At 40.3% G+C, this 13,479-nt stretch overlaps 1 protein-coding gene across 1 annotated transcript in view; it reads left to right on the top strand.

Moving 5' to 3' along the window:
• Positions 1 to 13,250, top strand: part of Uhmk1 (U2AF homology motif kinase 1) — a 22,523-nt gene extending 9,273 nt beyond the window's left edge. The window contains exons 7-8 of the mRNA XM_021197857.2: positions 1,033 to 1,121; positions 6,587 to 13,250. Of these exons, the coding sequence (XP_021053516.1) occupies positions 1,033 to 1,121; positions 6,587 to 6,733 (236 nt within the window). The 3' untranslated portion in view covers positions 6,734 to 13,250. The remainder of the gene's footprint in view (positions 1 to 1,032; positions 1,122 to 6,586) is intronic.
• Positions 13,251 to 13,479: the final 229 nt, after the last annotated feature.

Below are 13,479 nucleotides of genomic sequence, written 5' to 3'. Positions count from 1 at the left end.
AAAAAAAAAAAAAGAATTGGATCTTGTTCACAAGCTAGTAACACTGGAATATAGTAGCATCTTTGAAAGAATGCATAGTGGTCACCCAATAAACATTTAAGGTAGAAGAGTAATTGCTATGCCTTTGTTGCCTGGTACTTAAACAGTGAATATTATGGGGAATAGGAAAACAAGTTTTGGATGACATTGCTTGAGAAAATGTACATCAGCTCTGAGAAATACTCAATAAATGAGATGTTAACAATATTGTGTATAATATCAAAAAGTTTTGAAATAGGAAGTCTTCTGATAGGAGACACTGGGTAATTTCTTGAACATTGTAAACAGTCCAAAAGTATACAGCCATAAAACAAATGAGACAATTTCATTTAATAATCTGGGCAGTTGTCCAGAGAGATGGATTAGCAGTCACCCACATGGCAGCTCATAATGGTCTTGTAACTCCAGCTCCAAAGTATCCTATGCGCTCTTCTGGCAAAACACTCATAAGCATGTATATATACATACACACACATATATTTAAATACACAAAACCAGAAAGAGACACTTAAGATATATTAAAGTTAGCCAGGCAGTGGTGGTGCATGCCTTTGGGAGGCAGAGGCAGGCAGATTTCTGAGTTCGAGGCCAGCCTGGTCTACAAAATGTAAGTTCCAGGACAGCCAGGGCTACACAGAGAAACTCTGTCTTGAAAAAACTAAAAAGAAATATTAAAGTTGAACTTTTTACTTGAAATACATAAAATGCATTTGCTTGTATCCACTGATAACACTGGTAAGCTACAGAGGAATTTCACAATGCTGGTTGCCTTCAAAGAGCAGGAACAGAATAAAGCTGGGAAGATGTTTTAAGTTTGAACTATTTAACTGTAATGTACTTAAATGTTAAATGTAGACTATTAAATAGATTTGTTAGTGCAATGAATTTATATTCTTGTTTTATTTCCTAAGGTAAGGAAAATAACTTCATTGCTTAGCTATGTGCCATTGAATTCTCAAGTAATAATTACCTGCTGTGTGATTTTATAACCAGATGTTGTAGAAGATGTGAAAGAGGAGTGTCAGAAATATGGACCAGTGGTTTCTCTGCTTGTTCCAAAGGAAAATCCTGGCAGAGGACAGGTAAGCAAATTTGTTTATAATTGAAGAAAAACTAAAGTCTTGTGTTAGCTGGGCTCTGTGAAAAGGTGCACACAGGGCTTTTGCAGTATAGGTGGTCATTGCCTTCTTCCCTTTATATCTTCCCTTTATATCCACAATTTATATGAGTTTTTACATTTTATTATAAAAAAAAGCCTAATCTACTTTTGAGCCATTGTAAGAGTGATCCCAAGTGAATTGTGTGTTCATTTCAGTTAGATTCAACTCAAGAACTATTTGGGTCACTTTGTTCTAATTAAGTAAACTTAGAAAACCAGTTGGGTTTGGTTCTGATGCAGTAGAAATGATTAGTGATCTTTTAAAGACAGAAAGCACTCACTCTGGATGGAGACTCATGCCTGAGTTGTGTCTCAGTGTGACTAGCCTGTGACAGTCATTACTCCTCTGTAAGTTGTCTGGGTAAAAACTGATCACAGCATTCTTTTTTTTTCTTTTAATATTTATTTATTTATTTATTTATTTATTTATTATATGTAAGTACACTGTAGCTGTCTTCAAACACTCCAGAAGAGCGAGTCAGATTTTGTTACGAATGGTTGTGAGCCACCATGTGGTTGCTGGGATTTGAACTCAGGACCTTTGGAAGAGTAGTCAGCACTCTTAACCGCTGAGCCATCTCACCAGCCCCCTGGTCACAGCATTCTTATTAGAAACTTTCTCTCTAATCAGTTACATGGCAAAGAGGACAAGAAAATGCTTTATCTATATTATTTTTACTTTTGGAGAAACAATATCACTTTACTACATTTCAGGTTTCTCTTCTCCTCACTGTTAGCATTTGAGCCATGTTATTCCACTGAGGGAACTGCCCTGGGGCAGAAGCTGCAGAGGCAGCCCGAACCTCTGCACCGTGGTCCTTCTAACCCCGACTGTCTCCCATTGGAGATGCTGTGCAGGAGATGCAAGACTCCCACTGGAGGACTGCAGTCACTTCCAGTTATGTACTTTACCAGTCCTTGGTTCCAGCTTCCTGAGGACTAGGACTACAGGCATATGCTACCATATCTGCTGATTGTGTTCAGAGTTACGGAAACTAGTGACAACTAAAAGACCTGGAGAAGCCGGGCGGTGGTAGCACATGCCTTTAATCCCAGCACTTGGGAGGCAGAGGCAGGTGGATTTCTGAGTTCGAGGCTAGCCTGGTCTACAAAGTGAGTTCCAGGACAGCCAAAGCTACACAGAGAAACCCTGTCTCAAAAAAAAAAAAAAAACAAACAAACAAAAAAAACCTGGAGAGCATTTATTATAGTCTGATACTGCTAATCTACTAGCATTAACATTTACCCTATTCATTGTCCGGAGCATGCTAAATACATCCTTGATGTTTTGCCTACTAGCCAGTATTTTACTATGTTCTAAGCACTTGGCACAGAAAAGTGATCAAAGCAAATTTTAAAAATGGAGATAAGTGCAAGAGAGAAAGCTAGATTGAGGAAGTGCTGTTGCTTTGGAAGTGGGAGGGCAAGGTGGATTGCCCTTAGGAGGGGTGGTAGGAAAGAGCAATCTGAGTCGGGATATGAAGGCAATAAGAGAAATCAGATAAAACCAACAGCAAATCCTGCCAATTCCCAAGTCCCATAGTATTCCAGGCAGACTTGGGGAAGGTAGTTTGGCAAGCACATGGTGAGGAAGGAGAGCAGGGGAGATGTATCCGGCACTGGGGAGAGTAGGTCACAGATCAAGATGCACCCAGCTAGGGCACTGGAAGAACATTTGAAGTCAGCATTAGTGCCATCTGATCCAGCACTAAACCCAGTGATCAAGTGAATCAGACCCAGACCAGAAAAATGGCAGCATTTTCAGGAAAGAAGTGTTCAGTTCGGAGTTGATATGAAAAAGGTCTTTATTAGTATGAGAAAATTTGCCATTTCAAGATTTTCCAATCTATTTATTACTTAGTTGGTAAAGCCATTTTGTATTAAAATTTTCATCATATTTTTATTACTTGTGTACATATCTGTATACCATGGTGTTTGTGTATTTGTGTGTGTTTGTGTAAAGCCAGTCTTTACTAAAATGTTTAAGAGTGCGTGCGTGCGTGTGTGTGTGTAGCTCTTTTCCCTCTTTCTACCATGTAGGTCCTGGGAATAAGTTCAGGGTTGGTAGCAGGTTCCCTTACCCCCAGGCTGCAGGAAGGGAGGCAGGCAGGCACATAAGCATGTCCGAACAAGTTCTAGAAAGGGGAAACTTGAGACTGGGGATCAGATGTCTGGCCCAGGGTTTCATTTCCAATATCACCAAAAATAAAAGAAAGAAATAAAAAGAGAAACAGAAAGAGACATATCTTATAAGTTATAAAAGCAAAGAAAGTTAATATGATATAATGGATAATTACTTTTTATGGTAAGTTGTAAAGTAAAATAATTTTCTTGTCTAGTGTGCATTGATATGGTGTAGAGCTGCAGGTCATTTGTGTAGCAGTCGAAGAGATGTGATGTGGGTTTTGCAAATGACATGTCTATATATTGGACTTTGTTGTGTTTATTTGGGAATAGTTGATATATACAAATCAGAAATAGACTTTTTATTCATGACATTATATTTTAACCTTTTTGTACTGAGTAAAAAGGTATGTTGTTGAAAGCTGCCTATAGCCAGCATATACTTCTCATTTTATGACAAAGACAAGAGAAAAGATAAAAATGGTCATTAATGTGTTAACTTCCATATTGGAAGATAGTGTTGACTAATAAAGATTGCAACTACCTTATAGGACATACATATCCTCTAACAAAAGTTATATGTAATTTTATTGATAGCATTTTCCCCATACAATCCCATTCCGACAACCAGAGGAGACTACAGTTTTGGCCATTTGGAAATGCTTTTATTTCCATTTAATGACTCATTTTAGAGATGAGGTTTCAGAACAGATGACTATCAGTGTCACTATATCTAATTTTCATTTGTGTTTGTGGGGGGGGGGTACAAGTGTGGATTCCTGAGGCCAACGTTGGGAATCATCCCCAGTCACTCTTCCTCTTTACTTACTGAGGCAGGGTCTCAGTTCAACCCATAGCTTACCAATACGGCTAGTCTCCCTGGGCAGGCTCGTTCTGGAAATCCCATCTCTGTCCTCAGAGGCTGGAATTCAGACAGGTTGCTGTGCCTGCCTGTCATTTTACTTGGGTTCTTGGGATCTAGTTTCCAGGCCTCACGGTTGTAGGGCAAGCACTTAAACCAGTGAGATGTCTTTCCAGCCTCTTTTATAGATTAAAATTAAGGCATGTTTTATCACTGGGTAGTCATCACGTTGTCTTCAAGAATAGTGCATAGCTTAGAAATAGCTATATAGAAGGAAAAAAATGTGTGTGTGTGTGTGTATACACTCAGAAAATTGTGTCAGAGGTCTCAGTTCCTTAGGTTATATGTTCCGCATCATGCTTAACAGAATACTTGTATAAGATGGAATGACCAGGGTGTAGGTCACATAGGACTTGGTATATTAATGAATGGGCTAGAGATATGGCATAGATGGGAAAATTCTTGCTGTACAAGCATGAAGACCCATTTAAATACCAGTATCAATGTAAAAAGCCAAGTGTCTTGTCACGCACCTGTAGTCTAGTGCTGAGGAATTGGGGTCAGGAGACTCTGGGACCTGTTGGACATCAAGTCTAACTAGTTGGTGAGCTCTGGGTCATTGAAAAAGCCTGTCTTTAAAAATAAGGTGGAAAAGTGAGTAAGGAAGACTCCACTCCTCAACCTCTAGCCTGAACTGCATATGCGCTTATGTGTGTACACACAGACAGACACACGGGCACATGCACTTGTGTGTGAACACATGCACATGGAACTCTATTAGAAATTTTTCTTTTATATCTCATGGAGAAAATTTGACATTTTTTTTTATTCAAATGAGAGGTGGGTTCTTGTGAAAGGCTCCTGGATTTGTAGGAAGATTAACTTGAGGAAAACATATAAAAGGAAATGTATATAAGAGTTAGAGTTGGTGGCACATGCCTGTCCCTCCAGCATTTGAGAGGCAGAGGCAGAAAAATGAGAAGCTCAAGGGCTCCTCAGCTGCATAGGTCTAGGTCATCTTGGGTGATGTGGGCCTGTCTGAAACTAGGAACTGAAAGCTTAGGAGCTAAGGGGTGATTTTTATTTTTTTTTTAATTTAGGATCCATTTTCACATTCCCTTTAAAAGTCTTTGAACATCTGAGCTCAAGTGAATTCTTGGCATGATGAATAAGGGACTCGGTTAAGCAGAGAGGCAGTTCTTAGTGTCCTTAATTTTCTAATCTGTGGGATAACTGAGAACAGTCATCCGGAATCATCTCCTTCCCTGGCTTTTTGCTTTAGGACCGCAAAGAGAACTCAGTGGTACTATGCTCTGGTCTCTGCCTCTGGGAAGACTTCAGATCCTCTGGGAAGGGAAATCGCCAGTTTTGAACATCTTTATTACGGCTTTGGTCTATAGTTTGTACAATCGTTTTCAGTAGCCTTGCTCAGACATACCCCTTTCATGTGTTTTTACAGGTGTAGCTTTCAATGGGGTAGTGTTACAGTTGCTCTCTGACTCCTCATCCGCATTCCTATGTGAGCTTCATGTAAACTTGGGTGCTTTTTCACCTAACTGATCTTTAACAACTCTTAAGAATTTGGTGAATGGAACTGTTTTAAGGAAGTGTTTTTAAACCTACTACTATAAAGTGTATCCAAAGGATCATCAGCATTGCCTTCAGAGTTGGTTAAGAAATGCGATGAAGCATATACAGGCAGGTAGGATGGCTCAGGGTTTGTGGGTAGAGGCACTTGTGAGCAGGCCTGATGGGCTCAGTTCAGTTGCAGGGTCCCACAAGGTGGCAGGAGAGAGCTGATGTCTGAGAGTTGTTCTCTGACCTACACAACATATTCACACAATCTCTCTCTGTCTCTCTCTGTCTGTCTCTGTCTGTCTCTGTCTGTCTCTCTCTCTCTCTCTCTCTCTGTGTGTGTCTCTGTGTCTCTTTGTCTCTCTGTCTCTCTGTCTCTCTGTCTCTCTCTCTGAATTTTAAAAAGAATTTAGATTCTAAAGATGTATTTTGGACTTAAGCAAAATCTGTGTTTTAACAAAATCCTCAGATGATGCACAGTCATGCATTTAATAACATGCAAACTGATAAATAGCACACTTAAATTACATGATAAAACCTACAAAACTCCTAGGCTGTATGATGTAGTCTGATGTTTCTGGGCTACAAACCTGGGGTATTACTGCCCTGAGTACTGTCGGCAGCTGTAATACACTGAAGCACAGTAAAAACACCAGGTGGTATGAATGTTCAACTCTGTTATAATCTTAGAGGACCAGTGTCTTACATGGTCTTTCATTGATATTGTTATGTGGCCTGTGACTAGGTCTACATTAAAGTTGGTAAAGCACTTCTGTAACTCTGAAGTTACTGTGGTGAATGACATTGTCTTCTCTAACCTCCTTCAGGTCTTTGTTGAGTACGCAAACGCTGGCGATTCCAAAGCTGCTCAGAAGTTGCTGACTGGGAGGATGTTTGACGGGAAGTTTGTTGTGGCTACATTCTACCCGCTGAGTGCCTACAAGAGGGGATATCTTTATCAAACCTTGCTTTAATCAGTAACCTAAGGACTATTTCCTGTTTCTCCTCTTCCATTTCTTGGATTATTATATTCCACAGCTGAATGCAGGAGCACCCCTTTACCCATTTTAAAGGGTACCTTGTACATTTATTTAATCCTACTAATGTGCAGCCATTGCACAGACAGTGACTGCATTGCAAACATGGCACTGAGTAGGACCGGACCTCTCAGCTATACATTGAGGGGGTTAGAGCACCCATGTGGCCACCCTTTATTTGTGCAGTAGGGCAGGTGCTGCTCTTTACTATGTAACCTAAAAAGATGTCATTTCATGTGATGATGAAGCAAAGATAAGTCGTTTGTCATAGTGAATACTATTAACAAATTTGTTAGGGTTGGTGACATCACAGAATATTTGTTTGTATTGTCAGGTGTATCTCCTTGTTATTCTAGCTGGCACTGGATGCTCTAATAATGTTAAGTCATTGTCAAGCAGCAGTTACCTACCGTGTTCTTAACAATGAGTTGTGAATTTTTCTAAAGGAGTACTGTAGGACTTAATATTCCTCCGAAGAAACTGCAGTGAGCCTATCAATGTTTTTAAAATTACTATTAAGGCTTTTAAAATAGAAAGCTGATGCTTGATCTTGCACAATTTTTATGTCTAGTGTGTATGCTTGAGTGGGTGTGCAGGTGTGAAAGACTATAGAGAAATTTGAGTCAGTGTATTTTACAGTGTGAGTCTTGTGAGCTAATACAGTCTATAACCATTTCTTCCTACCAGTTTCACACTTGAGAGACTTGGGCTATAGGTTTCTTGAAAGTTGGTCTGACAGATAGAATGTAAATGACAAGAGAGTTCATTACTGTAAAGTGCAGAACAAAGTGGAGTCTAGACCAGGGTTCCACGCAGCTCTTCAGAGTGTAAGTTACCCTGTTCTCTGCTCTACTGTAGACCCAAGATGGCTCATCTCTTTTGTATTGAACCTCTTGTGATAATTGTAAAGTTTTTCCAGATGTGATTCTTTCTGCTATAATGGGAAATTGAAGTGGATCAGATAAAAGTCAGATGCACAGTGACGGGAAGAGAGAACAGTGCAAGAAGGCGACTAATCATGGACCCTCCTCCCCAGCTGCCCTGCTGCCTTCCTCTCCTTCTGTTGCCTCCATCTGCAGCTGGAGGGCAGTGTCCCAAGTCATCGGCTTTTGACTGTAAGGGAGGAAAAAGGATGATGTATTATAAGGTTGAAGTAGAAAGGAAGAAAATTCAGTTTCTAAAAGAACAATAGCAATCTAGTGTATCCTTGATAGAGGATGCCTGTTGCCATGAGTTTGTGGACACAGATGGACTGTGGCTTGAGGAATATGAGTGGGGATTCTTCCTGCTCTGTAGTAGCTAGCCTTGAAAGGTGTAAACTTAGGAAACTTTTGTAAAGCACTGATTATATAAGATAACCCACAAATTGTACACTTGTTATAGAGTTTTTCCTATTTCCTTACCTGAATGAAAGTGTTATTTATTTATTTTTCCTTAGGAAAAAGTGTTTGTTTCTTTTCCTGCTGGCAGCCTGCTTATATAGTCTCTTGTCCATGCTGTTCAAGTTCCCGAAAACTCCATTAAAACTTGCATTTTAGAGGTTGAATTATTTTACCCTCTTTAGACATTTACTGTCCAACATTTGTTAGTATAATCAAATTATTCAGAGCTTCCTCTTAGGAAGTTAAATTTGGTATAAGGGGATTTAATGATGAATTACCTCTGCTCTTCTGTCGTGGTCCCTGATGTGTGTCTTAGGAAGAAGGCTTTTTCAGGGGCTCATTGGGTGGTTGGTTTTCAAGTCAAATTTGAAGAACGTAGAGTCAGGACTGTGAAGTCCTAACTAAGCTTTCCTAAAGCATAAATATTTACATGAGGAGCTGGTTCTGTGGTCATTAGTGGCAGGTCTCTACGTTTCTACTGATGACCACAAGATACAAGTGAATTCTTTTGAAGGGCAAGTATGGTTAGCACATATTCCTATATCTCATAAAAAAGAGATCCTTGCAAATAAACTGCAGGTAGGCCGCCAAGCTTTATCATGCAGTATGCTGCTAACACTGCTGTACTCACAGCGTTCTGTGAACCTCATCCATGCAGGTGTAGCTATGCACATGTGTAGGGTTGACACTGTAGACTTGTTACAGACGATGCTAGCTAGATTTTTAAGGGAGCTGAGGAAGTAAATGAGTGAGCCCAAGTAATTACATTGAAATCATTGAATTAAATAGTTTATATTGAAGCCACAGACTTGAAAACAAAAGATAACCTACTATGATTTAAACCATTGTGTGATAGCTCTTAGCCCATTTTACCAAAGAGGACAGCTGCAGATTCCTCCTCCTCTGATACTATCAGGACTTTCATTTTAATATCTTTCTTAAACTGGGACCAAATAAATACTATAAAAGATGCAATTTTCACAATAAATATATGCACAGGGATTTTAATTCCTTGAAATTAAAATCCTAGGATTCTCTTATTAAGGGGTAATGTAAAGAAGCGAGAGCTCATGTTACTTAGTCCCTATCTTTGGGGGCAGATTTTATCTCAGGTAGTGTTTCTCTCCCTACGTTAAGATTTGTGCTTCCTTCCTTCTCCTTCCTTCCCTCTTGCCTTCCTAGGTTCTTCTTTATTCTTCCATGGTACTGCTGTACAGTGACACATTTTGTCCCTGATAAGGCACAGAAGGCGATTGCCCAAGGGGAAATTTGGGGTTCTTTAGAAGTATTCGGAGGAGGTGACTTGTAGCCATTATCAAAACTATAATTCTGTAGTTGGAAGAGAATAATAGAGTTGGGCACCCTAGAAAGGCACTGCCTGCATTTCACCATAAGTCTGCATTTATTATGACTGGCTCCTCTTCTTCCTTTGTGGCCATTGGCAGTGTCTCTCTTTGGGAACTCTTCCTCTCTGCTAAATTGAGCTAAATTTCTGGCTGCTTTTAGAATCAAATGACTGACATAGTTCTACTCATCTGTTTCTGTTTTAATTGAGAGGAGTGTGGTCTTCTCATCGTTCTGTAGCTGCTGAAGAGTGATGAGATATGCTAACCTGCCGACAACTGTGCTGCCACCCAGGGAAAGGTGCAGAAGCATTAGGGGCATAAGGCTTCCTTCTGTCTTAGCACCCTAGACTTTCCCTCAGGTAAGGCATCAGTTAGAGGATGACTTAGAAGGGGGCCGAGGTTCATGCTGTTTTATGGCTCTTTTGAATGTGGCAGGTGGCTGACAACTTGGCATCATTCTTGCTAGTTCTCCCTCCAGTTTACTAGGTTTATTTTCTAGTCGCTGAAAATGAGCATCATCATGCCTACCTGGCGGGAATTATAGTAGTACAGTGGGTAGGGACACACTGGTGACCATGCACTTTACCTAGACTCTCACCCAAGGGGTACGGGCTGGGCTCTTTATTCAAGTTAGGGTACAGATCATGACTTTCCATCTGTTGGATGTACAGCTAGCTAAAGTTCTGGGCAAGTGCCTGTGTTTCCTGGCAAATCTTAAACCTCATCTGGCCAGAAGCTCCAGGGGATGGCTGCACTGTCACCTTTTTCTTAGAATAACTTGGATTGACTCATGTGAGGCCAAAATTTTCTTAGCGTACTTTAACAAAAAAAATGTATAAAGTGATCCCAGTTTGACTTATTTCAGAATTGCATGTTGATGGAAAGGCCAGTTATCTGTCACATCTGATTCTGGGATCTAGTTTCATTTATCAGGTTCCTTCTTCAGCGCTTACTGATCCAGCTCTCTCTTTCTTGTAAGTTGTGGTCACTTGCACACCCATCCTTGGTCACTTCTAGCTCAACAGAATCCCCTTTTCTTGAGGTGCTCGGCAAGTTTCCTTTCTTTGCCTAGGGTTGGCACTCTCTCCTCAAGTACACACTGCTCTTGTTGAGGCTGTTGTGTGGCGTTCATCTAGTATGTTTAGATTTTAGATTCTTGGGAGGTAGGGTGTTCGAGACAGGGGTTTTCTGTGTAGCCTTGTCTGTCCTGGAACTAGATTTTAGATTCTTAATCATGGAGAAGCTTGGATATTTTAGTTTTTAGAGGGTCCCCCCTTTTTTTTTAAAGTGAATTTTGATCCTTTCTCTACCTTATACCATAGGATGGATCATGATTTTTATCTTTGCCACCTCCCCCAGATGGTGATCACCAATGGCGAATGCTTTGTACTATGACAGGCAGTTGGCATGTACTAGGTATTTAAGAAGGTAAACAACTTAGAGTATTTTTGCTATGACTTTATAGGAGAAATGAGCTGTCAAAAGAAATATGTACGAGCCAGAGAGCATTTAGGATAGGACGTTTTGGAGACAGGGTTTTGCAGTGTAGCCTAGACAGGCCTCCAGCTCAGGATCTTCTGCCTCAGCCTCCCAAGTGCTGCTTGTCACAGATGTGTACCTTCTTGCCCAGCTCTGTTAGGAAGTTGTTTTATAGATGGTTATTTCAGTGTTTTTCAGGATGTAAGACTAACACAAAAGTTTACACGAATTTTGTTGTCCTGATAACCGTTCATTTTCTATAGCTCGGCACTTTCCCTGACTCTTGTGCTGCTTATGGAAGTGATTGTTTTAAACTTGCTGTGTTTGTGCCTTTCAGAGTCATAGTCATGGTAGCTGTGTTTGCTGGAGTTCGTGGGAACCTCACTCAAGGATGGCTGGAGTGCTAGACTGGGTAGCAGGCATGATAATGCCAAGAAAAATTGGTGGCTCTTTTGAAGGCTAAGTGTGCTTTGTGAACTTTCTTAGTGTTTATTGGAAAGGCAGGCACACTTTTACTTGCCTTACGAGGTAATTCATCTCTGTTGTACAAAAGACGGCTGGTCCTGCTCTAATTGGCTGTTAAAGCAAAGCAAGTCACATTCTTAAGAAGACCAGAATTGTTACTTTCTTGTTTGTTTCTTACTGAGAACCTTGTGTAAGCAGCAGCTACTGCCACCTTCAGCTACTGATGATCAGTGAGCGGGTCTCTAGCCATTCTTTAAGATTCTTGATTGGACTCACTTCTCTCTGTCAGCTCCTCTTACTATTCCTGATGTCATGACAGCATGCAGAAGCATTGTGCGCATGCTGACTCAGACGCTCCTCCGTGACTTGAATTCTTTTAGCTGTGTTACTCTGTTAGGAGGGTCATCAGAAGGCTGTCAGAGATAAGCACAGGGAGGACAGAGATGGATATGAGCAGAGAGGAGGAAAAATGACTCCCTCACTGGTGTCGGGAATCTTCCACCTAGAGGTCATAGTCTAAGAATCTAGACTTTTTGCCTTTAGTTTAAAAACATTGCCTTTCTTATACATTCCTCATCCTTGTTTCCCTAGAAGACTGTTGTCAGGGTCTATGAGGCCAGATTAAATACCCATATTCAGTTTCTCCTGATTTTTTAAAAAGTATTTCAATTCCAGCCCTTGTGTATTTGGTGTTCACTACTGTTCTTGTGAATCAAGTCTCAGAGAGAAACTGGGGTCAGCCACCTCTGTCCTCCTGTTGCACGTAGGGTGGCGGCATCCGAGTGTACTAATGCAGTTACAGCACCTTGTGAAAAGGAGTGTGGGCGGTGTCTGTCAGAGGAAAACTGCAGTCTGCACTTCTGTGAACCAGAACAATATAAAGCTGTCACATTTTTCCAGCATAATTTACTTTTCATTCTTAGCTCTTTTTGAAAAATCTTAAAATACTTTAACATTCCTTAAGTAGTGTCAAATCTAGGGTAGAAGGCTTTTTCCCCCATCCTAAAAAGGGCTCCATCTTTTTGATCTTTTTGTCACTCTTAGAAATTTATGCTCAGTACATTTTAATAGTTTCTGGTCTCTATACTATGTCAGCACTGGAGTGATTGGTTGTGAATATCAAAACCTATTACTGTTTTTCTTTGGAGACATGAAATTTCTGTTTTGGGCATAGAAGGTCTGGTTTAAGCAACATGTGAAAGACCACCTAAACCAAAATCCACTGTAAGGGGCATGACCTCCTGTTGCTTCACCTTCACCTTGAACAACAGGAACATTTCAGTGCACAGTGAGGGGTTGTCTGTAACGTCTCTACCTGGGCTTTCAGTAGCGTGTTGCTCTTCGCATTTCCTAAAGTTCCTGATGCTATCATTCTGGTTTTTGTGGTGTTTTACTGCTTGTGTGTGATAGATTATTGGTTTGTTTGTTTTTTTTCTTTTATGTTGTTTGTTTGTTTGTTTGTTTGAACTAAGTGGGACTATAAATGTAGATAGATATGTTTTAGTAACAAGATGTTCTTTTTTCAAATCCCTAAATTTCTGCTTTTATTATCGGTCCTTCAGATGTCTATTTTCTTGCTGAATAGCAGAGGAATTTATTTCCACCTCCCTATAAAGTGTGAGCACTGTGTTTCAGCGAGCTGCATTGCGTACTTTTGCTGAAAACTTCTCTGTAAACACAATTGCCTTGTTGAATTTTGTTGTAAACTGACTCGCCATGCGATGCACTGTTGATAGCTTCCTGATGTGTGGTGGATAAGAGTGATAAAATAAAGCTTACAAAGAAAAGAAGTGCTCTCATTTCTTTTCCTTTTAACAAGCTAGCATTTCATATAGCTCGGCTGCCCTTCAACTCACTATGCAGCTGAGGGTGGCCTTGATCCTCTGGCCTCTACTTCCCATGGGCTGGGATTACAGGTGTGCATCACTAACCTAATTTTACTTCATATGTCTCTAAAAGTGTAAATATTCAAGCTCATCTAACATGTAAGTGTATTTTATGCTTTAGTCTT

This window comes from Mus pahari, chromosome 5 (assembly GCF_900095145.1).
Source record: "Mus pahari chromosome 5, PAHARI_EIJ_v1.1, whole genome shotgun sequence".
NCBI classification, from domain to species: Eukaryota; Metazoa; Chordata; class Mammalia; order Rodentia; family Muridae; genus Mus; species Mus pahari.
The sequence above is the reverse complement of the archived record's forward strand: the minus strand, read 5'-3'. Positions and strand labels throughout refer to the sequence as shown.